We start from the raw sequence: 27,571 nt of genomic DNA on the forward strand, positions 1-27,571 counted from the left end.
CTAGAAAAAGAGAAAAATAATAGGGAAGAAAAAGAGAGAGAGAGAAATATCTTCGAGTTATTTTTCAATGAGTCGATAAGTATATAAACCGAGGAAATATTAATTATTACATATGTAAGTGGTTTATACTTTATAAAAGTTATAAAACGAATTGAGCACTGAAGAAATAATTTCGAATAAAATTCGACACCGATCGATCTGTTTTCATTGACAAAATTAGATACGCGAGTACCTTCTAAGATAAAACGTCAAATTTTAGTGATTGCGTAAGAACGACGACAGTGACAGCGCGCCGTGATGGCGCGTCGTCGGCCAGATGGTCTTTCAATGTGGGACGAAGTTCTAATTTCGGGGAGCAGATACACCGTCTGTAGCATCAAGCACCAGGATCATCCGCCGTTTTTAATCTATACGCCATAAGTTTCTTGTATTCGAATATAAAAAAAAAATATTTAAAAATGATTTTAAAACTCTAACGTCGACATAGTTTTGATCAATAGAGTTTCTTCGATTCGTGGAAAAGTGCCAATCGGATTTTCCAAACACGAAACGTGGGTGAGAGAATGATGATATAATCTATCCACGTTGAAGAATTTATATCAGAGATCTGGAATTAATGTCAGTACATATTTTGGTATGATTGAAATCATACAGGCGGTAAATACATTCGTACAAAACATTTGATCAACAATTGGTAAACAATATGATATATCTTAGAAACGGCAAGCTAGGACAAAGTCTAACAATAAGCAACACTTTGCGGAGTTATTTTTTGACCATGACCGTCTATGAAATAAGACTTTTACTTCTATGAATACTGTTCTTGAAATGTGTTAAAGACACACGACCGTCCCATATTCGTCGCGCCAAGAACACATATGAGAGAAACATCAAAGACGAGTACACGTGTTTGATCTGATTCGCTTTCACATTTCTACGAATTCGAATATAATCGGACGATTAGACGTGTAAATAATATTATACAACAAGTAACAAGTTTATAATCATTTTCTATAGATCATATCGACAAGACGTTCAAAGGATAAAAAAGAAGTGAGAAGAACAAAGAAATGTCTTTAGTCTTAGGTCTGATATAACTCACATGAACCGCTCATAAGATGTTGCTATCCCTTCGACGAACAACCATGAACTGACACGCCGCCTCTATTAAAAACGGAGCTAACCGCCAACTTAGCCCCCCCCCCCTTTCTTGCCCCTTACAATTTATATTCAACTTTATCTCCCCTGGCACTTTAGTTTACGGAAAGCCACGTACTACGACGAGTGAAATATACCTTATGTTTATTGAGTTAACCCAATTGCACGATCTCCTCTCTCGGGCTTTCATTTTCTCTTTTTTCTTTTTTTTTTTTTTTTTTTCTTTTTTTGTTCATACAACACCAAAATACCGATCGCGATAATGTTTTCACTTTGATGAATTATTTTCTTTAAATAATAACTTAGCGATTAATTTTATGAATCGTCGATCCGTCGTCGTACTTGCCGTTGATGGTATACGGGTTCCTTTAATCTGGTCCTCAAAAGACGTCCTAGTCTCACCATGCGGCCAACGTCCAACAATAGTTTTTCTCGATCACCCAAGATATCCCTTATCTCAGCTCTAGCACGGCACTCGCTAGCGAAATCTTCATTTTTTCTCGCTCGTTTTAAAGACCCAACGATTTCAATCAAATCCCGCAATTTCGAACAATGCTAAAATTTTGTAAAATTGTATATAAGAAAAACATTCGTGATAACTCAAGTTTTTGCCTTGTCATGCATTACTTCATCAGCAAAACATATTTACGTACATCCTCAACGCTTCTATGAAAAACGGCACATACTCGTAGCCTAGTTAGTTGCTCTTGACCAGCTGAACGTAACTGTTTCCATGTTTGACGTAATCTTGAAAACAAGTGAACGTTGTTGTCCAATGATAATCTGCAAGACAATCTTAACACTCGTGCTCCGTTTACCAATTGACAACCGTACTCATAAGTTCCCTGTAAAAAAATAAGATAAAATCATTTAGCATACGCTATTTTTCTTATAGACATTTCGTTTTCTTTTTTGTTATATCTATAGAGTAAACTTGCCTTCGCAGTTTCCTGAAAGGACTGATGTTTTTCTTTTTGCGATTGTATTTCGCTAGTATTACATCCAACCTCCATAAGATTGTGAAAGAGAACGTTGAACAAATCGTTCAACCATTTAACAGCCTAATAAGTATCAATCCAAAAAAATTTAGAAATAGGATTTTCGTTCGACTTAATTTTTTATTTACCTGTTCGGCGTCGTTCTCATAAGTATGTATTAAGGAGATTTGTTTCAAAGTCAGCTTCTGCAATTCTACGCTATCATTAAAGATATTCTTCCTAGCGATCGTAGCATCCAAAATATCGCGTACATTGACAATGTCCTCGCCATAATCAACATGAATGTCTCTTCCCAGGGCATCTTTAACAGGCATCGATAAGATGTCTGAAAGTTTCTCGCCCTCTTTCACAAGTTCCTGTTCTAACACTTCTACAAAATACATCTAGTAATATAGTTGAAATTTCATACATTACATCGAACCATTATTGTATCATATAATTTCATACTTACCCAAGGCTAATTGATTATTTTCCAGCATGAGTAGTTTCAAGCTAGCTTGAGAAAAATCATGAGTCGTATTTGTCATCACCAACTTGTCAAAAACTTCGCTCGTCTTATCGAAGTACTAAAAATGACAAAGAGTCTTTTCTTTCTTTTTCAATGTATTTTCTTTTTTTTTTTTTCTACACTTACCTCAGATACAAGCCTAAAGAATCTCTGGCAGGTAATGAGAACGTTCCTTCGTCTTTCCAATCTAGATGCAAAGCTTCGACAAACAAAATCCATGAAATCCTTTTGAGACTTCAAATCCTCCGGTAAATGACCTGTCGGCAAACAGTCAATCTTATGAAGCAACTCAGCGTAACGACCATACGTCTCCTAAAAAAATATCAAAGGAACATTATCATGAAAAATGTTTTTACATAACTATAATAAAATCATTTTCACGGGTATCTTACTCGACATTTTAATTCTAATTGCTCGTGCTGCCGTCTAAGCTCGTCCGAAGATATCACGTCAAAGCCAACTTGATAGGAACAGTTCAACATGGCATCAGCCGGTCCCAAAATCCACTCTGTTACTTGTGAAACACCTTTTTCGAGGTCGTCTATTACCTTCACAGTGTCCAAACTTCTTTCCATTTGAGTCCAACAATTTTCAATGTCTACCTGTATAAATAATGAATGTGATAGAAATGTAAAATCTAGATTTACATATATATATACATATATATATATATATATATCGCAAACGAGTTACCTGTTTTAATTCAATGGAATCAAGAAGTCCATGTATCCGTTTAACCGTGTCCAAAGAATCTCTTGACGAATCCCTACTCATAGTGTTGACTAAACTCCTACCTATGAATATAAAAAGAGAAAATTTTTTGTCTAGATCTCCTTATATAATACGTAACTCCGATGATTTATTTAATGTTTAATAAACCTGAGTTAAGAATACGAGAAGCAACAGACGTAAGTTCCATTCCGATTTCCCAATAAGATTCTAAATCATCATCCGATTGCCTCATGCGAATCCCATCAAGGCTACTCAATCGTTCATGCAAATTCGACATTTTCGATAATAATTCTAAGCCATCCTTCATGTATTCTTCGACTTTCTATAAAGTAATCGATAAATTAAATTAAGCAATAATGTAATAAGAATAATATAGAGTTTTTTCAATGAAAGTTACCGAATGTTTTCTTTCTCTTTTTTTTTTCTTTTTCCTAAATAAATTATGTGAAAATGTCATCAAAAATCTAGAAAAAAGAGGGTGGTATCGTACAAAAAAAATGGTTACCGCCTGACTAATATTGTGTTTCATATATAATTGTATTCAATCATACTATATGTTGCAGTAAAAATTTTTTAAAATTTGAAAGCTTTATTTAAAAACAAAAAAATATTCGATAACTCTTATTGAAAATGTTCTATATATACAATAAAATAGATCGTACCAAACGTTTTCGAATCCATTCCGTGTGATCGTAAAACTTGTTGCCGCACAATTCATATGGTAATTGAGAAAATTCAATAAACGCGTGAAGTCTTTCGACGGTAACATACATCGGCTGAAAAAAATAGCAAAAGAATTATTTTAAAAATTGCCAAGAGCAGCAAGTACTCGAATTAATCGAAATTGATGAAAAAACAAAAATATCGTAAAACAAAAAAAAAACAAAGTATAAATCAGATCTCGTTCCTTGTCAAGATTAATCGAAAGTGTATCGAATTATTCTGTCAGTTCGAAAGCCCTTTCTAGCTCATAGAATGAATTATAATTTTCGATGTTTATAACGATCAAATAGGTTGAACAACCTTAAAACGAGGAAATAATTACTTGTACGGATAAACATGGAATTAACTATTAGTAGAAGGTTGATTAGTAAAAAAGTTGTTCTTTCAGAGAAAATATACAGACCTCGCTGTCCTTATAGGACTTGGTACAACTGTCGACACGCTTGTCCCAGAACCCATCTGGACGTATAACGAACACGGAAGTTGCACGACTTCCTAGAAGCATCACCGATAACCTGATGCAAGATCTTGCAACTCGCCATGCTCGATAGCGTGCGTCTATGATCAATACCAGACCACCTTTCTTCGTCCCTTCGCTGTATATAATTGAAAAATTATAGTGCGTCAAAAGTAGATACACATCCGACGACAGAGAAATCGAACGATTTTTTACTGCACGACGAAGATTTATTACTGCAATTAATTGCTAACCTGGCGCAATCCAAATCAATTGAAATCATGCTTCAAATTAAACGTAAACTAATTGAAATTAAATAAAAACTCGTTTAATTGTGATTTTAATTTTGGATTGTTTCGATTAGATTTGATTTAAAATTGAGTTGCGTCAGGCTAGTAATTAACTGAAGCAATAAAGTTTAGTTAAAAACGAAAATAGAAGATATTCTCATGTATATCTTGGAAATTAAGACCAAGTGGCAGTTACATGTACAGAAAAAAAAATTGTTCCGAATCATCCCTCCGACAACATATTCAAAAATCATCGAAATCGACGAAGTGTGCGTATTTCTATATGCAATAATAGTCGTCATTATTTTTCATTTTTTTTTTTTTTTTTAAACAAATAATCGATATTATTTATCGATTACCTGAAAATCGACAAGAAGTATAAGATGATCGATTCCAAGTGTGGTTTCGTTGTCGGTTGAAGTTCAGATGGGACGTTGACCACTATCAAAGGTCGTCCCTCGCGATCACGTCCACCAGGAAGATAAGCGAGCTTTGACTCGAGGGCCACAAGGACATCTGCCGCCTCCAGACCCTTCGTTGGCATTTCTTCAATAATAATGAAATTCTCGATTCAAGAAGAAAAAAAAAGAAAGAAAAGAAAAATAAATCACAAGAAATCCACACTTATTGAAAACGTAGAAAGAGAAATGTTATACTCTAAAAAATAATCGATTTCGCATGGAATGATCCCCCTGAAAGTCAGTCGAATGGTCTCTTTCTGTAGCAGCACGTTGACATACTTCAAATACACTCACTCGCGACCACAAGAAGAAAGTATCGGAAAGTATGTTAGGAGGTACCTATCTATATCAGTGAACCGTCTGCAAATTGATCGTCAAGCATGTATAAAGCTTGTAACGCGATTCACGATCTGTGTAAACGCTCGGCTATGTCACGCTCGGCAAACTTGATGCTCGATCAACGATCGAGTTCAACCAAAGTAAAAAATAAATTCTACATAGCTCCGCAGTCGAATTAAATCTTAAAAATGATAAACGTTTTCGCGAAGAGATAACCAATACATTTTCTTCCATTTTTTTTTTTTACTTTAAAATATGAAGAAAAAATGAATATAAAATCTAACGTACCTGATAGCTCGTCGACGTAAAAAACGTTCGATCCAAAATACCCACACCAGAATGATACATTTCACTATCCCTGAACGGATATTTCAAAGAAAATTCGTTGGTTAAAAGGTTCGAAAGGATCACCGGCAGCTGTTAACGCCTACGTGCACCTGCAGGTGCACGTGGTTCATGAATGCTCGAATGCTCCCGCGCTCACACACTTTAACCGCTCTTCTCTAATACACTTTGAGATAGGGTAATTAAGTGGAAAAAAAAGGAAAAAAAGAGAGAAACTCGATCAAGGAAACAAACATCGAATGTTTTTTTTTTTCCTTCGAAGGAGAAATCCGTCCTATCGAGGATGGTTTCGCGGTAGTTAGCTCGGCAAGTCACGAGCGTGAAATAATGCGTTGCGCGAGGTAACAGCGAGAGAAAAGTGGAAGGGGTTAAAGGAGAGCCCCAGCTGCGACACACAACTTTGAAGGTGCAGCAACGACCGAGAACGGATGCTGTGTAGGGAAACCGAAAGCTATCTCTCTCTCAAGCTCCATTCAGATCCAACGGTACTCTGGCACCGATTGACCGTCTACACCTTTCCTACCTTCTTTTCCTTGTTCTCCTCCTCCTCCTCCTCTTCCACCTTCTCCTCCTCCATATCTTCATCCTCCTCCTCATCTTCGTTCTCCTTCTCCTCCTCCACCTCCTCGTCATCCTTTCTTCTTCCTTTGAACAGGGTGCGCTGAAATTGTATGCAAATAAAAGGAGAATGATACACAACGGTATATCGATACGCGGATATATACAAGACGAACCATGTTCTGCGCTTATTTTTTTTTTTCTTTCACATTCTTTTGAATGAAAATCTTCTTATTTAAAATTCGATCCTATATATGCTTTTTATGTCCTGAGATGTTCGATCATTATCACGTTTCCATCCAACGTGTATGTATTGATTTATTTAAGAAAATACAAAAAGATACATTATCTTGCAAGATTATGGAAAACTTTAATTTTAATTAAAATTTTAATTATCTATGCTGGTACCAATTAAATATCGTAAAATCGTTAAATACGATAAAAAGTATGGAAATGAAGTTTTAATACATCGAAAACAATACTTGGAATACGCTATCGCTATTACAAAAGACCTTTCATTCAGAAATAACTCTTGAAAGTTACAATGAACTTTGATGCCGGATAGCGATTTGTACGTGAAAGTTTCTCCGAGCTAATGTCCTGGATCAGATCAACTTGATATCTCGAATGGAGAATGTGTTATTACGCTGTTAAATTCTATTCTATTGTGATTCTTTCTTCTTTTTCTTTCTTCTTTTTCTTTCTTCTTTTTTCTTTTTTCTACAGAAAATCACGTCAGAACTTGATGAAATAAAATTTTGTTCTTTTTTTTTCTTTTTTCGTTCATACATAGCTGTAAAATCGGCACGTGATTTTGATCGGAAGCATCCATATATGACCATTAAGAACTATCGAAACAGGTTCCCACGATACCAACGAAACCTCCAAATTCTGACGTAATATACGCGCATACCTTAACGCCATTTCGAATCCTATAAGACTTCTTTTAATGAATTGGTCTAAGAAAAAATCTCTAAGACTATGTCTTTTTACAGATAATGTTCCGATGGTAAAAAATTTACGATACATTTCAATCTCTGTATGATAAGAATTTATTTTTATATCCTAGATTTTTCAATTCTATTTCAATATTTGCGGATAGAAATCTCAAGGTCGCTGATATAATTGCCAAATGAGATCCGCCGACGTAGATGTTGAAAAATCGACAAGGAAGAAAAAAAAAATAGAAAAATGATCATCGAATTAATTTATAAATTTTAATTAAAAAAAAAAAAAAAAAAAAAAAAAAAAAAAAAAAAAAAAAGAAAAGAAAAAAGAGGAAAGTTCACGTATATACTGTGAATTTACAGAATTATGATATGTTAATGTAATTTTAAATTCCATACAGATTGTGTACACGTGTATTCTGTAACAATGGAAATTTTATATTTGTAATTATATCGTATTAATATTTGTATATTATAATGCAAATGTTGGGATATGTATTTGTGAAATTAATATTTATCAAATAATGACATTTTATTTCAGCTTGTGATAATAGATAATTTTAATCTGTTTCCCATGGTTTTTCAAAATAAATTAACACTGTTGCAAAAAAGTTAGATACTGTACATCGTGGAATATAAATAATATCTTGTAAATATGTACACACTTAAATAGCAAATACTTCATATCTAATTACATGTTTAACTAAATTTAATACATTTGTCTTACTATTTCATATTATCGCAATATACAAAATTAAATGTTGAACTTGTTCAACGTGTCTATCTATAACTGTTAGTATAACAAAGGTTAAAAAACATCATGGATCTAACAAAGTAGTCTATTGTTTATTATAGATATTCTTAATGAAAGCAATCGCATATATACAGAGATCATACAACTAAAATTTGTAAGGTATGTATACAAAATTATGTTACATGAATGTATACACATCTCTACCATGTTATATGGTATAGTTTTAAAATAATAGGCATACATCGGTGCTCAATTATTCATTTTTCATGTTAATGTCCATGTTAACTTTCGATTGATTCTTTCAATTATTTTCAGATGATAGAATTAATATTCTTCACGTAAAAATTACACGTACCGTGTAAGAAATATCTCTCTCTCTCTCTCCCTCTCTCTCTCTCTCTCTTGGTCTTCTTTTTTTTAAGAAGCAAGAAAAGAATTTTTGTTTTAAATGATGTCTTTTTATATGACGGTACTTTTTTAATCCGACATTATATGAAGAAATATTTGATAATTGTAACTATAACAGCCAACTTATTTAGGAGAAAATGATTCAACCATTACGTGCTGTTCCATTGTAGAAAAAAACAAAGAAACATCTAAAATAACTTTTAATCGCTTTTGACATCAATTATCCGGAAATAAAATATGAATTTAATCTAGAATCAGTGCACTATACAAATTGCTTGACGCTCGAACAGCTAATTTCAAGTAAACGCCAAGCAGCTTTTGGATTGAGTTCCGTTGGATCCCGACATAATACCCAAATGTAATTGAAACGCATCACTCTTTCAGGATCTCCTTCAATTATGTTATTATCTTTATCTCTTATACATAGTATCTGTTGGCTGAGAAACGTTATCAATAAAACTGGACCTTGTTCCATCATCTTACCCATTAAAAGATCTACATTTTCAATGTCTGAAAATAAATAATATTTAAATTTAAAAACTATTCGTCTTGCATTGAAATATATTTTTTAAGAATAATGATCATACCTAAGATTTTATTGTCTAAATGATATCCCAATTTTTGTACTTGCATAATAGGTTGTGATATTACATTAAACGCGGCCTCGTGACACCAATCTTTTAAAATTTCAAGATCCCCTCTAACCATAGCTTCAAGTATATTTGGTATAATATCTATCTCGCAATCTCTTAAAAATTGATTTTTATCAAAGCTTGGATCCAGCTTACAAATTTCCGTTAATGTCTCCGACAAATCTGTCTTTTGGAACATACCACCAACCATATAGCTAACTTTTTCGGTAAAAAATCTGGAAGCACGAATTACAGGATTGTCCGATTCTTCATACTTGATTTTCCAATCCAATACTTTATTCATATATGGATTGTTATCCTTGTAGAAAAATAAAATGCAAAAAAAAGTTAATTAAATATGAAATTGATGCGATTAATTTAAAAAAGAAATTAAAAGAAAAAAAAAAAGAAAAATAAATAAAAAATTATTAAGTTAAATGAGAAGGTACCTTAAAATTTTGCCAAGACTGAAAAAATTTAGAATCTTTATGCAATTCAACTCCTCGTGCATCCATATTAGGTTGAAACTGCTTTTCATCTAAAGATATATCTACTATTTCTTTTCTTTTTCTTAATTTAGTAAGTGGTACGTAAACTCTTCCTGTATCGAACAATAAAACGATAAATGCCTGTATATCTAAATAGATGTATTAATATATAATCAATATAAAACCTTGCATTCCTTGATGATCTAACTCTTTTCTTACAACCTCTGCTGTCTGTGAAATAGTTTGGAAAGCTCCTGTTTTTCCAAGTGCTTGACTTTTTTCCGAAATCGTTTCTGCTGCCCCTTTCGCCGATTTAGTTATTTCCTCACCTAATTGTCCTGCCTTTTTGCCTAATTCAGATTTACTTGCTTCCTCAATAACTTCTTGTACCTATCATAAGAGTTGTTATATCAACGTCGATACGATAAAATTACAAAATAATACATTGATACTGTTATCAGGTGATCATTAATTGTATATAGACATACTTTTTCTTTTAGACTGTCCAATTTTTCTTTTATGGCTTCGGATCCTTTGGAGGCTTCAGATTCAACTGCTTGAAATTTTTGTCTCGCTGAACGCAACGCTTCTGACTGTTCTAATTTCTCTGCTTCTTCACGAAATTTCTTTAATGATTCTTTCATCTCTTTATTTTTCTGCATTTCTTGTTTAATATTTTCAACAAATTGAGAAAAGAAACTGGGTCTTCGTGCTGGATTTGAATATGAACGAATCTAAATAAATATAATATATTGTTAGTTATATAGGAAAATGTGCTTTGGTAATAGAGAAGAAAAAACTCACTGATAAACTTTGTATATCATCTGGTAAATGAAAACAGGTTGTTCGTAACAGTGGATGGCGCGATGAAGAATGTTCTCTCGAGCCATTTCTAAATCTCCTCTGTGATTGTGTGGACCGAGCAATACCTATTAAATTAATCCTGCATGTCACGAAATTCTGAAACTTTTAATTAAAAATTCTTACTACAAATTTCTTCTAAACTATAATTATTTATAAATAATTCATTTGTATTATATACATGCATATATATAAATATTTCCTGATTCTTACTAAGAAGCATAACACAGGGATATACGTGTGTGTGTGTATATATATATATATATATATATATATATATATATGTATGTATATCTACGTAATTAAAATTAGCAATATTTAAAAAGTATGAAAAATTATGTTTTTTTAATGGAATATAATATGACGCAATAAAATAATTGAGTGCCACGAGAGGCATTCGACAAATTTAACCTCACTCTCATTATAAAAAGCCGATCTTTTCCATCTATAAACTCATGAATATAATTAATTCGTAGAAAAATACATTGAATATACGGGTATTATCATGCTCTTATTTTATGAAATAAACGTTCAGTTAGAAATAAAAATTATTTACCATTTTACAAACGATTTATCAATTTTAGCTTAAGCAAAAGTCTTAATCATAATCACGAAGCGAGACTGTAGAGATTTCCTCAATCTACCGCTAGATGTAGCTCTGTAATATTATAGCCATTTGTCCGTCTTGGTTACTTTTGGTTATTCCCGATTCTTTTAAAGTTTACGAAAAAGCAAGTGAAAACAAGCGTGAAATTTGATAGACGTCTTCTCAAAAATGATAGGTGTTCATTTAAATGTTAAAACTAACTACATATAAGTGTAAAATACTAATATATGAGTAGATAATTTTTATACTATTAAAAAATATTATGTTATTTCTAATGAAATATAACCAAAATGAGTATAACCTTTTAGTTTCATGATAAACACGGGTTTATACAATTTATTTCTTGTTACAATCAGATTTTGTTTGATATCACAGAATGAACGCAAGTGCACCCATTAAACCTCCACGTGGAATTAAACCCACTAAAGAAACGGTAAATTTAATAATTATAACAAAAAAGAAATATTCATAAAAATGAAGCAAATATGTCTACATATTTTATAGAGCGGTTTACTAATCTCAGTAATACGAGCACTTTCTGCTTCTGAAACAAATGAACAAAGAGAGATTGAGAAAGCTAAATTAGAAAAAGAATATAAGCGAAGTGATCAAAGATTAGACGAATTAGTTTCATTGCATGAGCAAGATCTTATGGAGGTTATGCAAGTAAGTCTTATTAGTTAATTATAAATTGGCATAATTCATTATTTTTGTATATATCATCATATATTCAATAATTATTTATTACTTATTTATTTAGATATTTAGTACTCTATCTGAAAGAGTTACTGCAGCAAGAGAGAAAATTCATGCTGTAAAAGAAAATTTAAATGCTTGTAAACAGTTATTAAGCTGTAAACGTGAGGAATTACTTAATTTATGGCTAGAAGGAATAGAACATAAACATGTACTACAACTTTTAGAAGAAGCGTAAGTATCTCTAATTATTTCATGCATATATAAAACATATAATAATATACTTCAATAATATTGTAATGAATAATTTTTCGACAGATCCACCTCGCCAGAAAAATACAATTTAGAATAAAACAGTATAAAATACTATTTTTAGATATTAAAGAATTGAACGAGGGAAATAATTGTACAGTTAAAATGTAAATGTATAATTATATTAGTACATAATAAATTATTAATATATAATTATATTAACAATTATATATTATCAATATACAGTTTGTGTAATACATTATCGCTAAAATGAATAATGCTTTTTCACTGTATTTAAATACTGTTTTATATCAACAACTACATGACATATAAAAGAACTTATACTTACACAATATTTTTCTATAGTGCTGCATATTTTATTTATCTCTTCATTCTTTTTCTTTTTTCTTATGTGTATTAAACTATATATATATATATATTATTAGATTTCAAAAGTTATCAAAAAGGAGAATAAATTTACAAACAGAATTATAAAAGTACTTTATTAAAAATTTTCTTTCATTTATTTATTTCTTCAACTTATATGATGACACTTTTCAAACTAAAACTTGAAGCTTTAAGTAAATAAAAGAAAATTGGATTAATTTTTATTTTCTTATCATATATCATTCCTATCATATAATAATAAAATGTTGATAAAAAAAAATGTTTCTATATAAAAAAGAATTATATATATAGGTGAAAGTTCAGACTTTTCGTATACGTAATGCCAAACATGTTACTAAACTTAATCCAGCAAACAATGTAGAGAAATATATGAAACGTTTTATCTTCTTCGGTTTATCATCCTACAATAATACAATAACTTTTATTATTATTTTTGAAACTTAAATATTGTCACACAAAACATATCTCTTTTATTTTAATACATACTTTTGGAACTAAAGCGTATAATTCTTTTATAGCTTTCTCCATATCATCTACTTCAATAAGAGTTTCCGTTATACCTATGTATAAAATTGAAGTAACAGTTAGTAGTTCATCTACTTCCATGTAAAAATTCTTTTCTGACTTCATAAGTTTTAATCGAACGTAATTAATATACATATTAATAAAATTCAATTGTTTGTTATTATTTTCAATCATTTTAATGACATCTTCAAATCTGTAAAATATAATTAATATTAGTTATTATTAAAGAAAAGAAGCGATGATTTAAAAAATGAAAATACTTGTTTTGCATCACGAATTTTATGTGGAGATTATTTTTTGATGCAATTTTTAGTCGTTTTAACAATTCTTCTGCCAGATTTTCATCAGCACCTATTATTTAAACATACAAATATTTATAGATTCATACATTTATCTATACATGTGTGATATTAGTAATAAATAAAACATCAAATACCTAAATGTATAAAATCTTGTTTAGTTAGCATATGCAGTTCATTACTCGTTATATTTCGTTTTTGAAATTCCTTTAATAAATTACCAGCCCCTACATTACGTAAAATTAATTCTGTCTGTTTTGTATACGATAGATTAAGACGAAATGGGTCTATGTTATAAAACTGTGATATCATTTTTATAACAAATTTTAATTATTATTTATAACGTTATTTAATAACGAAGTTTATTTAATATGTAGATATGAATATATGTATGTATACACCTCATATGTCTTTTTTAACCGATATGCTGCTACTTATGCGTACATACGCATATTTATATACATACGCCAAGGTTATTCACTACCTGTTATTCAAAACGTGTGTGACTTCAGCGACAGGTATGGACAAAATATAAACTACAAAGAATAAGAGAAGCGAAAAATGGTGTTCCCATCATGCATCTATTGTATCGATGTATAAGCTTGTTCGGTTATTCCTCTCCCTCCCTCTCTCTCTCTCTCTCTCTCTCTCTCTCTCTCTCTCTCTCTCATACATAACAATTAGTTCATATGTTTAGAGTAGATTGTGAACTCACTCTTTTTAGTCTCTTATATGTATATTTTTCTTTGATGGTAGCGTGCATCTCGTAGTGATCGATAGGAGGACGTCGGTACACATTTGTTCCACGATAAATCCATACAAAATAATAAATATAATTGACACATAAGAATTAGTAAAATAAATTTCCGACGAAAAATAAGAATTTGTCGAATATTTTCTTCAAAATGTCTCCTATATTACTTCAATTATTACTATTACTACTACTATTGATAATAGTAATAATATAATATAATAATGTACTCAAGTATTATTTATATACATCTAGATATTATTTAATACATTTTATATTATAATAGTAAAGACAAATGGCTTCGACTGATCCGTGAATAAGAAACGGTGTGAAAACAAATGCATAACAATCAGATAGTAAAATAAAGAGGACGAAAGTAAAAGGAAACATTTCGTACTTTTCTTCATATGTCATTTGTATTAAAATTATTTATCGAGGGGCAGTCATGTGTCCACAAATTATCAAGGATACAAGTGTTGAAAATTTTATCCCATCATTTTTGTTGTCATAAATTATCGTCATGATATATCTAATATAAGTACATTCCTCTGTTTCTTCTTGCTTATAGTTCGTATGGCTATATTATAATATTATTATTATGATTATAGTAATATATTATAGTAAATATTATTAATAATAATAATAATACGAAGTGAACTCCTACAGAGAAAACCATGACAAAATAACGCTGGGAAAAAAATCTCTGGGAGATAATGAACTCGTGTTTTGATCTTTATTAAAAATAATATATAATAATTATTACTTTTGTACAAAATAATCGACAAATGTATATACTTTATATATATGTCATCGAACAAAATTATACTGCTGCTGTGTCCTATTCCAACAAAGATTACCGCGAAATTCACATCAGCCATCAGTTAAGGAAATAAATATAAGAGATTGGATAGTTATACCTTACCAAAATTATCAAATAAGAAAAAGAATAAATTAGTCCATTATTTTCGTTTACATCGATACAATAAAAAAAAAAAAAAATCATTTTTAGCCCCGAGAATTTAAGGTAGATTTCCTAAATTACGAATTTAGATGCTTCCCAATGTACTACAACATTGCTTGTAGAATCTTTATCTTTTTATTAAATCATTAAAAAATCAGGGATTAATAAACCAGCCTTAAATGGAAGTACCAATTGTTTATAAACAAAGTATAGATTGCAGTAAATGTTGTGAAAATATAACGTATATTTATGGATATCTATATTACAGCATGTATAAATAACTTATTAATATTTTACATTATTTTATATTCATTGATATTATTGCAATATTAGCTCATGTAAAATGCTGATAAAAATTCCATTTATATTTAGTTATAATAATAATTAGACAAGTGTTTTACACTTTGCATTTTTCTCATTTACCGTACAACAGACATACCAATGTAATAGTCTTTTTTTCTTTTGTTACGAAAAAAAAAATTAATATCACATTTTACAACATATTACAAAATAATGATCATTGACACAGTTTTGATAGATCTTCTCCTGTAATTATTCTTGAAAGAAGATTATTTATTGATGTTATTTTCAATTGTACTAATTTAATCATTATAGCATAGTATAGCATAGTAATTACAGTAATAATCCATATAAACTGCATACATTACAATTCCTGTAAACAAATACATTAATTTCTTTCTAAAATTGTAAGTATTGTATTTTTTTTTTCTTTTTCATGTTAAGCAAACCTTTTTTCATACGTATATATTATGTATATCTTTTGTCAAAATAAAAAGTTTGAATAACATAAGTATTTCCTATGTGAGGATATATATTAATGAGGTACTCCTGTTATTATATATTCTCAAAATATCAATGGTAAATTTATATAGTCAATAGTTTTAATTTTATAAAGAAAATCTATGAATTTGAATAGTACAATTTATAAAAATGAGTTTTAAAACTTTGTATATAAGAAATGTCCAAAACAAGAAATTGTATAATACAGGTACAATGTGACAAATCTATAGAGATCATCATATGTATCTTTTGCTTCATAATTATATCAAGGTCAACGTAGTATTGCTTCATTCTTAACTAAATATGAAATATTAAAAGAAAAATTTCAATTGAAATTGATTTCTTTTTAAATATAAATGTTTGCAATCTGTAAATGATTATACGATTGTTATACTAAATATGTTTGCACTTCTATTTCCCAGTCTTTAATGTAACAATATTTAATATACCAATTCTGAGAAATAAAATTGCTTCCTTATATTAAATACTGAATGAAAGCTATATCTAATTTCCTTCTATAAAACAAACCTACAACTTATTGTATTTATCTATCTTGCTAATGTCTTCTATGATAAATTTCATGTTGCGTACAATGAAAATATGTATTGTAAAAGTGATTATTTTTGAGGTATTTAAGATTTACATTCATTTGTATTAAAATCTATATTTGAAATAATAGTTTCGCCAATTTTTTTTTTCAACAGATTCATGACAATTATATATGTAAGAAATTGCTTTAGATGCAAAAAAATTCAAATTATATATTCAGAGATCCTATATCAAAAAGATTTTTAATTACTTCAGTAATTAATTAACACCTAGATTTTTCTTTTTTCTTCTTCAATAGAACTTGTTTAATTCAAACATTATTAAAGACATATCCCCATAATTTCAGAATAGAATTTCTGAGTTTCACTTATAATAAACTATGGAGATCTATGAACATTCTAATGGTATTAGTTTAACAGATTATACAAGTAGATTGTTCAGAGGAACGCTCTATAGTATTGAGATTATTATAATTTTCTCGAAATCCAGTTTCCTCTACGCATACAGATGATTCACGCGATCGTTCTTCCTCCAATGGAGTACTAGCAGATGCATGACTAATAGAAGAGTGTCGAGAACGAGATGGATTACCGCGTTGATTATTGTTGACAGTCGGAACTGGCCCGGGTGAAGGATTTTCTGGTATTTGCTCTTGTTCCTGCTGTTGTTTATTCAATACTAATCTACACAAAAGTGATATTTGTCCTTGTATACTTGATATAAATGGTCTATACCCCAAACTGTAAAAATAATAAAGAAATTTCTTCTATCTTCTTTTTTTCATATAATATAATAATGAATTACACACCGACGTACCATTCTGATTGAGACCATCTAGTAAGAGTCAAAAGTCCATCTCTCAAATTCGTTATAGATTCAAGGGTTTGCATTGGTGCGTGTGCTGCTCGTACAGTTCTTGACATAGCTGGTGCATCTCTTAAAACCACAGCCAATATCGCTGCCCATCCTAAACAACCACCTTCAAGGAACAATTGTAAGAGATACCTAAGTTGTACTTCTGCTCTGCTAACTGGGGCACAATGCGAAGCTAAATGAATTTCTGTTGGTTCTATTGGTTCCGAAGATACCCAACACACTGTACCCACACCAGTTCCCACAATGGATTCGGCATCATCACGCCAGATTGTACTAGCGTCACTAATTACGCTACTCGTATCTAAAATAATAAATTATTCAAATAAATATTACTACTTATTAGTTATATAATCTTTTTACACACACACACACACACACACACATCTTTTTATTTGTATGAAAAACTTAATATTACCATGCAACATATTTGGAGTTAGTTTTGCTTCAGTGGCAGGAAATTGTGTTTCTAAGCTAGCAACAGGAGACACCAAGCTAGTATAAGGAGGTCTGCCACTAGGTAAACTTGTATATCCACTATCTGGTAAATCAATAGCAAAATTTGGGGTCACTGTTTCATCTTCAGGACTTTCAAGATTTATAGATCTTATTGATCGTAACGATGTCAAGCTGGATCTTCTAAATCTTTGTAAATTAGGAAGCGACAAAATTGGATATGGATATGCAAAATCTTCATGTACTGCTTTCAAAGCAGCAATAAAGTCATCAATCTTAGCTGCTCTATCGCGTTCTCTACCAAGCCATGTTACCAGATGAAAATCTAAATGGGCAGCAAATCTTCCCAAATCTAGTAATCTGCGAGCTGAAAGCAATCGACGAGCATGACGCTGTAAGATAACATCAATGAAGAATTCTTCGGCTGAACTTTCTCTGTAAATTAAAATAAAAAATAGTACGTTTCAATCAATACCGCTATTACGGTAAAAAAAAAAAGAAATAGATCTTAATTAACTTATTTCAGACTTACTTGGTATCAGACTTTTCGATTTTAACAGTTGGTACAGATTTTTTTCGTCTCATCACAACATTCCTAGTCTTTTCTAACATAGAAGATGGTGCAATATCTTTAGCCATTGATTCAGATTGTACTTTTGGTGTTGCTGTAGTACTGTAGCTACGACTCCTAGATACTTGCATGGTTCCTAATACGAGAGACAAGTCGTCTTCATGAGGTGATAAAGGAGGAGTTTGTGTATGTCCTCCTAACTTAGTTGTACCACCCCAAGATGTACGAGGCGACTCCACATCATTTGGGTCTTTAAAATAATTATGATAGATATTAGATAAATATGTAATATTTAATATATAATTTTTTAATAAAATTTCTCATTTATTTATTACCAATGGCTCTTAAAAAACGAACAAGATCTTTTGAGAGTTCCCATCTTCCTTGTTCTAAAGCAGCATCCAATAATAAAGTAGCATGTTGCCTACTAACGGCTGATGGCTCGAGATTTTGTAATATGATTAAATAGCTCGCAGCAGTGTCAAGTTGTTGTCTTTGTAAACAATCTTGTAAAAGTTTCTTAGGTGGTCCAGCAACAGAAAATAAATATGGCCAAAGTGCGATTTCAGTTTTTCTTGCACATTGCACAACTGCTCTTGCCCATACTCCCGGAAATTCTCGGATGAATTCTACTACAGATGGTAGTTGAGCATCTGGAATTGGTTCTTTGCTCGTTGCTTCCTCTTCAAGTACTTCATGAAGTAATAATTCTAAGGAATGTGGGAAATATGGCAGTGCAGAACAAGAACGTGCTATTTCCCATGCATGATATCCTAAATTTCTATGAATGAGTTGTCGCAATATTTGGTGAAGATAAACTTGACTCTAAAATATGAAAATGATGTTAGATAAAATAGTTCAAAATCGTAAAAATATATACGTGTGTGTGTGTGTGTATATGTATATATATATACCGTTAATTCCAATAAACTAAAAGGCAGTGAGAAGGGAGAATTAGTATCAGATGTAAACAGCACAGTGTCATTTTCAGCTCCTAATAAGATTGCATCCTCGAATAATATAGCCAGTGGATAAATACACAAGTGAAAAGGCAGCATTATTCTTTTACTCATAAATGTATGTGTTTTTTCTTGGTGATTTCTTGGAAATAACGGAAGCCAGACACGCATGCCATGAGCACCACAAAACAACCATAATGCTTCAGTTAAATGAGGCTTGTCCCTTCTTGACCGCCATGGAACCCATACATTTTCGACGCACGAAGCTAACACTGTTGGAGGACTACAGGTGAAAAGCTGTAAAAGAAATTAAGCTAATTATCAATTTTCCAATAATCGTCAATAATAAATACTTACAATATCTGGATTATCAGTGCAATGTTCCCGCTGAACCATCAAAAGTCGTCCAGAAACATTGAGTAAGAGACTTTCAGGATGTGGATGACTCCCAGCTGTTTCTGCACGAATTGTTGTTAATGTTGCACTTACAACACAAGCAGGATGCACACAAAGTCCACTAATATCCACGGTTTGTATTCTAGTTAATTCTATATCTTCCATTTCTTTAACAATAATTACATTTTGTTGATATTCATTCCTTACATAAACTTTATGATATAGATTTTTTTACGACTTACCTCCATTTCCATCTAATATTATATCATAAATACTAATCTGTGCATTAGCACAAAATGTCAAAAGCCTTTCTTTAAGTGTATTGAGTAATAATACTTGAGATGGCATTCTAATACTCTTTACATAATTGTTATCGAGACGAGTATCTCGTGGATACATCCTAATCTCATCTCTATCATCCAAAAGGGAATAACTACTTGCTATCAAAAAACCACGATGCCATAATAATCCACCAGTTACTATGAAATCCCTTTCTTGGCTTTCATTTCCAAAAAGTTTCCATTTACGAGATGGTAAAGAATAATGAGCTAAGCCTGTTCTACCAGCTACAGCAATACTTAAACCTTCGTTGTCAATTGCAGTATACTATAAAATATAATATATTAGCAGTTTATTATAATATTTATATATTAATTATGGACTTACTCTTATTGGCCAATTAGAACCAGTATAAGCACTTGGAATTGGAACGACTAACCACTGTTTGCATCCAGCAAGAGTCTGAGTTACAATGTCACCAGGACATTCATTTGAAATATGAAAATTGGATGTGGTGGCAGATATACCACCACCAAGATTTAAATAAAGTCTGTCTTCACCTTGTAAGTATAAATGTCCATGGTGGCCCTTCCAAAAAGAAAGAATTATCATAAAGAAAATAACTTTTTTATAATTATATTTATAAATTTGACATTACCATACATGGATTAACCGTGAGAGGACTTTTTACAAAATCTAATTGTATAAGCGAACGCCATGAGTGCGTCGGTTCATTGCCATTTTCTTCCATTAATAATGGTCCTGGTGATTCTCTTAACATCCACAATTGGTACCCTTCTGCTGACCATTCCTAAGAAAAAAAAAAAAAAAAAAAAAAGAAGAAAAAAATTAAAGAATGATACGCAACCAAACTTTGGTATTACATCACTATTAGCATATTGATATCTAATTTCACTTACCATTGTATGAATATGTAAAGGATTATCACGCGTTAAATCTACCCGCAAACCATAATCCCATTTCAAACTGCATAATAAAAGAGCACCAAAAGTACTCCAGATTGCTAAACCACCACCTTCCCAGGCTAGAGCTATAGCACAACTATCAGGAGTCCATCTTAGACATCTGACGCAACCTGGTCTCCCAGGATAATCTTTTGAAGAGAGACTTAGCGTATGCGATACTTCCAATGCTCCTGTTGTTTCATCAATATAATAAACGATACCCTCCGAACTGTTAAAAATATAATACAAAAGTTATTCTTTTTTTTTTGTAGACATATACAGTATATCTCATATTAAAGTATAAGATGCTTACTTTCCTCTTCCAAATGCAATTAAACGATACTTATGATTCACAGCTGCACAAGTGGCATCATCTACATCCTTGGCCCAAATTCCTTGAACTTGCTAAAATATATTTGCATGAAATATTATAAGATATTACTGTTGAATGTAAGTTTAATAATACATTAATTATTAAACATATTAACTGACATTTGGGTCAAATTTTAACGAATGAGCTGTTAAGAATGCTGCTTTTCCAGTGCTAAGAACAATAGCAAATCCACCAACTAAAGGAGAATATTCAATATCCATAACATAAGCATTGTTTTCAGTAAGGGGTACAGCTGTAGTGGATATTTGTTGATCTACGCTAAATGGTATTCTACGTAAATCAAGTGTATAATCCCGATTTACTGTCCCATCCCATTTATGCCTTATTACATGACTTGTTTTTGTGGCAACCATGAGTTCATCACGTATACATACTAAAGAACTAATTCCACCATCTATCCAGGCAGACTTTTCCTGAGAATAAAAATTATCCGTTTTTTAATCATTGCGGATATTATATTTAATTATACTCAATATACTTACAAATGATAAAACTAAAGATGGGATCACTTCTTTAATGAAAAGTTCAGCGCTATCACGTTTTAGGCTTGTAACGGGAGAATCTCTTTGCTCGTAAAGACTTTTTCCTTCTGGACCTTTGTCTGACAATCGATAAAACAGCAGGTAACTGTCTGAGGTCTATAGAAATAATCACAAATGATTAACACTTTTACCAGTTTACATCAATACTTTTAACCTGATTTTACTTACTGCAATGACTAACATACTGGAATCTGGTCTCCATTGTACCAAGATATTTTCTCCGTGTTTTTTTAATGAATCTGCAGTTCGCCTTATAAATACAATAGGTATACAAGGCTACAAAAGAGCGTTTAATTACTTTGTTAAAGAAAAAGTAAAATAAAGTAAAATATCAAATGACATAATGAGTTTCTATTGTCAGGATAATTTTCATAATATAATTACATATATATGATTTGTTTTAAATGTCAAATCGTACCTTGCAGTACCAGATGGTAAGAAAGTCTGTCGTTAATATGGCAAAAAGTATTTTGTCTCTATTACAAACAATGGCCTTTATTTTATCTGGTTCCGTACAATTTAGGACTCGTGGCCATCCAATAGGAAAAAACATGTTTTCTAAAAGAGAATTTATTCTGTTACCTTCACATTTCTTTTTCTTATTCTTCCTTTTTATGACTTCGTTCGTTAATCCTTACTAATTTAACAAGTAAACATATCCTAACCTTAATATCACGAGCATAGATGCGACAGAAACGGGTCATGCTAGGTTCGTATACATGCACGAATGCGCAAGAATTTCACTACACAATTTTATTCGCAGAAGACTTCTACCTCGTATTAACACGTATTTACATACATAGATTCGAAAGTACATAATCCTATTTCCCTTACAACCATATATTCTTATTACTTATATATTTATCATATTTATATGGTATATAAAATAAATATTATTATGTGTATTATATATAACGTAAAATTTCAATATACATAAATTATGTATTTATTGTTTCTTTTTATAAATATTATTGATAATATTTTATTTCATTATCTTTTATATAGTATAAATAAAAAAAAAAGATACGTAAAGGAGCTTTATTTTTTATTTAACTATAAATATAAATATAAATTGAATCGATCTGGAAATATTATAAAGATATATATATATATATATATATATATATATATGTATATGTATATGTCTATATGTACAAAATGGATTAATAAAAATAAAATATAATAATATTTACTATAATGGTATAGAGAATAATTTGATTTAATAATTACATGTTTAGTTTTAATATGTCAAATAAAATAAATTTCAAAATAAATTTTATATACATCGTAAATATTGAGATTGGTCAATCATAATATAGTTGAACAAAGATTGTAATGACAATATAATGTAAAGATCATCTAATCTAACAATATGAATGGTTCAGTGAATATATTTAACAAGTGCATCATTTTACGTCATATTTAATAAATTAATTCTGTTATATATCGTATTTGAAACTGTTTTTTTTTTTTTAATTGTCAAATTTTTGTACTTATTTCATTGGGGATTTTTCATATCATACATTCAATATACATATACATAAAATATAGACAAACTTTTATCATTTGAAATATCTCAAGTTCAATTCAAATATATAGCGGATATAACAAATTTTACAATTGAAATGTTTTCCAATTTTCTTATATCGTACAAGAGAAAAAGTGGGAAAATATAACAATATCAGATTTTCTAAACGCATAATAATTTTCATTTCTAGTAGAATATCCTGTTTAAGGATGATTGGAGATCACTATAACGCGGAAAAAATCACGTCGTGAAAAGGAAATATTTAACATGCTGGTTCCATAGTCGGTGTGATAGGATTCATTCTAGGAGGTCGGCCAAAGCCACGCGTTCCATCAGGACCAGAAGGCATCCTCGTTACATTTTCAGGCAAGTGTGTCATGGCCAAGCCATTGTTATTCCTTGATCGGCAAAAGTTATTTTGCTCTGAAATCGAAGAACATAAAGATAGTCTTCTCACCCCCGGATCGAAACCCGAATCTCGACTACAAGTGGATAGTCTACGGAAAAATGGGCCACAGTCCACTGAACCTCGGCGACTAGGATTGTAACAAGTACCGTTGCACTCGTTGCTAGAAGCTGAACCGCCGGAGCAACAGGAGAAACGTCGGTTTTGTTGATAATAATAACCTGGAGGATAAATTATGGGACAACAACCAGTCTCGGAGGCGGATGAGCAGGAAGAATATCGTCTACCGTAGTTGCTAGCATCTGAACAATTTGAACCAGAACTAGAAGATAAACGGCGAAAAACAAAGCCGTTTTCTGATCCTGAAATTGAACAGGAAGACAATCTGCGCGATAACCATGCATCTGGTGATGGTGGACCTGAAATATAAAGATTTATTTTATATTTTGGGATAAATTATTAGATCGATGATCATCGATATCGATGTTCGAATTAATAGTAACTTACCTTGGAAAGGATGGCCAGGATAAACGTGATATATAGGATATCCATGAACAGCCCTTTTGTATTTTGCTTTTCCATCTTCAGCCTCGGATCCACTAGCGCAACTCGATGAATTATAAGTATCTTCTTTAGTCAATTTCGTGACGATTGTCTTCTTCGTCAGCTGTTGTTTTCTTTTCTTGTCGGACTGTTGTAATTCGAATATTTTCGCATCTCCTAAATTCATTTCTAGTGCCAATCTAGCCGATGCCGAATCTGTAAATTCAATCATGGCACATTCCTCGGTTGGCTTCAGTTCTTGCCTCTTTGAGATTGCCTGTCGGACCTAAACGTATATCGAATTTCTTTATGATATATTTGATTCGAGAAAGAAATTATTTTCATTTCAATTAAACATAAATACAATACCTCGGCAGGTGCAGGATGTCCAGGCTTGAGTACTCTGATCAGTGCGATCTCACCACATGGTTTAAAGATTTCGGCTACCGATTCGACAGAAAGTCTTTCAAGAGGAAGTCTAGCAGCTAAAATCGTTCTAGAGGGTGTCGTTTGATCGAAAGCTGGTAAAGGATTTAGCCTACGTAATTTTGTACCCTGAGGATTAACTTGCAATTTGGTAGACTTTGCCAAAGCAGCACCAACAACCCTCCAATCTTTAGTAAGATGTTTTACTCTTTTAAAGCTCGAGACGAGTTTCAACGAGACGTAACCCTCCTTATTTCTCTTTACGTGCTTCAGAAGAAAAGCATCCTTAACAATGTTTTCATCAGCGAAATAAGATTCTACCTGAGTGCAGATCTTTTCGCTTAACTCATCGCTAGGCAAGACAAAATTATCAAGCTGATCTTGAACAGTAGATTCCTTATTGCTAGATGTTACGGTTTTCTGTTTGCCTAATTCTTTCTGAGCGACATCGTCCAAAGAATCTATGCCCGAATCTTGTTCACCGTTTTGTTGCTTCACGATAGCCTCGGTTGATTTTCCTTCGCTATCAGATGTCATGCTGTCAGATTGATCAGCTTCCTCATCCTTCGAACCTCTTCTATCGAAAGAAAGACTAACATCGCTGTCAACGGAAGAGATACTGTCCCTCGTATCGGACTTTTTCATCGGCGGTGGCGAGAACGTCAAGTTACCGACTATATCTCTGGATTCCTGTTGAACTTCTAGCTCGTCCATCTTTCCAATTAGCGAAATGCTTATATATTTTTTTGTTGTATATTGTAAGACTTAGCCAAGCAATGGTTTCTCATCGAGTTATCGAGCGAAGCCCTTCAAGACGAGTAAAACTTCACGAGATTTTTGTTCTTTTTTTTCCTCTTTAAATGACGTTCAACCTTTATCTTCTACGTAACTTTAACGTTTAACATTATTCCTTATACTATCGTAGAGATCGTTATCAATGAAATTCGTCTAATATCGATCATCGACAGATGATCCACTTGATAAGATAGAGATGATGTAAAGGAATGAACGTCGATGCGACAAGATTTCTTAAAGGAATCTGTGCTCTCTTATGAGCAGTAGCGCGACTTTAAAGGGAGGACCACTGAGAGGCGACAAGGACAAGCTGAGAAGGGGGATGGGTGGAAATTAAGGGAAAAAGAACGAGGAACGAATCTTCCCCTCCTTGTTCGCAGGCGAATGCGTGTGCTCCTTTTTAGACTGTAGGTAGGGAGGAAAGTAAGGGGAACGTTGCGCGATCCGTGACAGTTCGAGCGACAGTGGCCTTCCATAAGACATCTCCACTTGTTTAAATACTTTCGCTTGTTCCCGCGCATGCTCGCACGCGCACAATGTGGCAATCGTAGTCTACGCGATGGTAAAGCTACCCTGAGGTCATGACCTTCCTAAATGACGCCGAAGAACGGAAGACTCGGTAGCAGTCGAAAGCGTCCAACCGGACCTCGATAGACACCTGGATACGTCATATCGATCAAGATTTATCTATATCTAGTTTAATAATTTTCTTATGTCCTGAAAAAAAAGATAAAAAAGTGATTTCAAAATTTCACGTTTGTCCTTATAATCACACAATGTATGATTCTATAGGCAAAGATTTTTTATGCACATTGCAGACAGAGAGAGAGAGAGAGAGAGAGAGAGAGAGAGAGAGAGAGAGAGAGAGAGAGAGAGAGAGAGAGAGATACGTTTTGCATAGAAATCATGAAAAACGATATAAATAGAAATAGTTTTCTGTCCGATATATATATATATGTATGAAAATTGTAAAATCGTATATTGACTTTAGTATAATCGAGTCGCGATTCTTGTCGTATCTTGCGGAAGCAAGAGGAAAGAGAACACGACAGCAGGAAGGAAAGATGTTTTTATGGTGGTGGTGAACCTTGATAATCTCGAAGAGGGGCCCCCCGGGCTTATTCACAAACACTTCGTGCATTGCATTCGGACACTACCAGCATAATAAGATATAGGTCAAGTGCGGCCGGTACGATGTATGCCCATACGTGCGGTAAGAAAGGACAGAGATACACAAGATTCATCGTATCACTATCGAAAGGGTTCTTTCTATGGTTTTCTTTCCTTCTCTTCTTTTTTTCTTTTCCATTCTACCATCCAGATACGTATAACTTTCTGTACATTATAATATAACATATTATATTCAATAAAACATAATAACATGAATTCCTTAATAAAATTTATTCTGTTATATATTATATAATTAAATCAAACGGCTTTTCTTTATTGGATACTTGTTTATATTAATGCATGAGTAATCACTCGTTGTTGTTGTTGTGTTCTGACGTTCGTATTATTTGAATAATACCGTATTTAATATCGTAATCTCTATAACGAAGCCCACAAAATCTTGTTACTTTTTCGTACTTATAATCTTTATGTTTTATGTCTATAAGTCACTTTGTTACTTAATGAGTCATATCTTTGGAAAGCAAGCAATAAGGTTAAATTGAGTCACGGGTTATGACCTGTTACGTTGAAATTATTTTAATAAGTAAAAAGAATACTCGTGAAATAAGAGCAGTATCCTACAAAAATTGGCTTTAACATTTACGTAAAAGCATTTGACTCATCGATATGTGTTCTCCCTCTTATGTATGGCTTCGTATATTACGTAAGAGTTATTCCGAAGGATCGAAGCACTAAAATGTGAATTCTTTATTTCGTTTGAAACTTATTCGTTATTTCGATAATATTATTTCAAATCTAT

General features: G+C 31.9%; 6 protein-coding genes across 19 annotated transcripts in view; 1 reads left to right on the top strand and 5 right to left on the bottom strand.

Moving 5' to 3' along the window:
* Positions 1-6,104, bottom strand: part of LOC146872507 (uncharacterized) — a 36,111-nt gene extending 30,007 nt beyond the window's left edge. For 3 of the 12 annotated variants that reach the window (XR_014982995.1, XR_014982996.1, XM_085661484.1), the window contains exons 1-12: positions 5,226-5,419; positions 4,523-4,715; positions 4,059-4,172; positions 3,544-3,718; positions 3,358-3,458; positions 3,057-3,266; positions 2,791-2,976; positions 2,608-2,722; positions 2,285-2,526; positions 2,097-2,219; positions 1,812-2,003; positions 1,505-1,713 (exon numbers count right to left, since the gene is read on the bottom strand). Coding sequence is in view for 8 of the 12 variants with exons in the window: in XM_085661484.1 (XP_085517610.1) it covers positions 1,505-1,713; positions 1,812-2,003; positions 2,097-2,219; positions 2,285-2,526; positions 2,608-2,722; positions 2,791-2,976; positions 3,057-3,266; positions 3,358-3,458; positions 3,544-3,718; positions 4,059-4,172; positions 4,523-4,715; positions 5,226-5,410 (2,045 nt within the window). In the remaining 4 variants the exon portion in view is untranslated. Of the gene's footprint in view, positions 1-1,102; positions 1,155-1,500; positions 1,714-1,811; positions 2,004-2,096; positions 2,220-2,284; positions 2,527-2,607; positions 2,723-2,790; positions 2,977-3,056; positions 3,267-3,357; positions 3,459-3,543; positions 3,719-4,058; positions 4,173-4,522; positions 4,716-5,225; positions 5,420-5,954 lie in introns of those variants that run through there. The other 9 variants (XM_085661479.1, XM_085661478.1, XM_085661480.1 and 6 more) reach the window with 8 other exon arrangements.
* A 2,008-nt stretch (positions 6,105-8,112) lies between these two features.
* LOC118449997 (mitochondrial import inner membrane translocase subunit TIM44) lies at positions 8,113-11,299 on the bottom strand. The gene is made up of 7 exons (XM_035885304.2): positions 11,216-11,299; positions 10,603-10,764; positions 10,287-10,532; positions 9,984-10,188; positions 9,760-9,911; positions 9,266-9,629; positions 8,113-9,188 (listed from the first exon to the last, which is right to left on the bottom strand). Exons 1-7 carry the CDS (start codon positions 11,216-11,218, stop codon positions 8,941-8,943), a joined length of 1,380 nt encoding a protein of 459 aa, XP_035741197.1. The 5' UTR covers positions 11,219-11,299; the 3' UTR covers positions 8,113-8,940.
* Positions 11,300-11,349: 50 nt separating this feature from the next.
* Positions 11,350-12,536, top strand: Sec8 (exocyst complex component secretory 8). The gene is made up of 5 exons (XM_085661496.1): positions 11,350-11,441; positions 11,642-11,699; positions 11,771-11,932; positions 12,027-12,196; positions 12,281-12,536. The coding sequence occupies exons 2-5, from the start codon at positions 11,643-11,645 to the stop codon at positions 12,312-12,314; spliced, it is 423 nt and encodes a 140-aa protein (XP_085517622.1). The 5' UTR covers positions 11,350-11,441; position 11,642; the 3' UTR covers positions 12,315-12,536.
* Positions 12,537-12,782: 246 nt separating this feature from the next.
* On the bottom strand, positions 12,783-14,037 carry LOC146872508 (uncharacterized). Its single transcript, XM_085661595.1, has 4 exons — positions 13,584-14,037; positions 13,408-13,498; positions 13,109-13,340; positions 12,783-13,023 (listed from the first exon to the last, which is right to left on the bottom strand). The coding sequence occupies exons 1-4, from the start codon at positions 13,756-13,758 to the stop codon at positions 12,922-12,924; spliced, it is 600 nt and encodes a 199-aa protein (XP_085517721.1). The 5' UTR covers positions 13,759-14,037; the 3' UTR covers positions 12,783-12,921.
* A 1,371-nt stretch (positions 14,038-15,408) lies between these two features.
* On the bottom strand, positions 15,409-22,694 carry Rich (guanine nucleotide exchange factor subunit Rich). Of its 2 annotated transcripts, XM_035885228.2 has the most exons (17): positions 22,609-22,694; positions 22,362-22,501; positions 22,112-22,219; positions 21,884-22,039; positions 21,500-21,814; positions 21,321-21,412; positions 20,963-21,236; positions 20,701-20,853; positions 20,430-20,630; positions 20,006-20,369; positions 19,725-19,930; positions 19,323-19,664; positions 18,744-19,233; positions 18,370-18,658; positions 17,800-18,272; positions 17,325-17,685; positions 15,409-17,248 (listed from the first exon to the last, which is right to left on the bottom strand). In XM_035885228.2, the coding sequence occupies exons 2-17, from the start codon at positions 22,494-22,496 to the stop codon at positions 16,921-16,923; spliced, it is 4,287 nt and encodes a 1,428-aa protein (XP_035741121.1). In that variant the 5' UTR covers positions 22,497-22,501; positions 22,609-22,694; the 3' UTR covers positions 15,409-16,920. The 2 variants fall into 2 exon arrangements, with proteins under 2 accessions (XP_035741121.1, XP_035741120.1); XM_035885227.2 differs by having other exon boundaries at positions 22,362-22,688.
* Positions 22,695-23,363: 669 nt separating this feature from the next.
* Positions 23,364-27,045, bottom strand: Achl (La ribonucleoprotein translational regulator Achilles). 2 transcript variants are annotated; one of them, XM_035885248.2, is made up of 5 exons: positions 26,729-27,037; positions 24,790-26,358; positions 24,385-24,706; positions 24,027-24,296; positions 23,368-23,894 (listed from the first exon to the last, which is right to left on the bottom strand). In XM_035885248.2, exons 2-5 carry the CDS (start codon positions 25,558-25,560, stop codon positions 23,734-23,736), a joined length of 1,524 nt encoding a protein of 507 aa, XP_035741141.2. In that variant the 5' UTR covers positions 25,561-26,358; positions 26,729-27,037; the 3' UTR covers positions 23,368-23,733. The 2 variants fall into 2 exon arrangements, with proteins under 2 accessions (XP_035741137.2, XP_035741141.2); XM_035885244.2 differs by having other exon boundaries at positions 23,364-24,296; positions 26,729-27,045.
* Between the last annotated feature and the right edge of the window lie 526 nt (positions 27,046-27,571).

Source organism: Vespa mandarinia, chromosome 15 (genome assembly GCF_050613455.1).
Source record: "Vespa mandarinia isolate Hongniang chromosome 15, ASM5061345v1, whole genome shotgun sequence".
Classification (NCBI taxonomy): domain Eukaryota; kingdom Metazoa; phylum Arthropoda; class Insecta; order Hymenoptera; family Vespidae; genus Vespa; species Vespa mandarinia.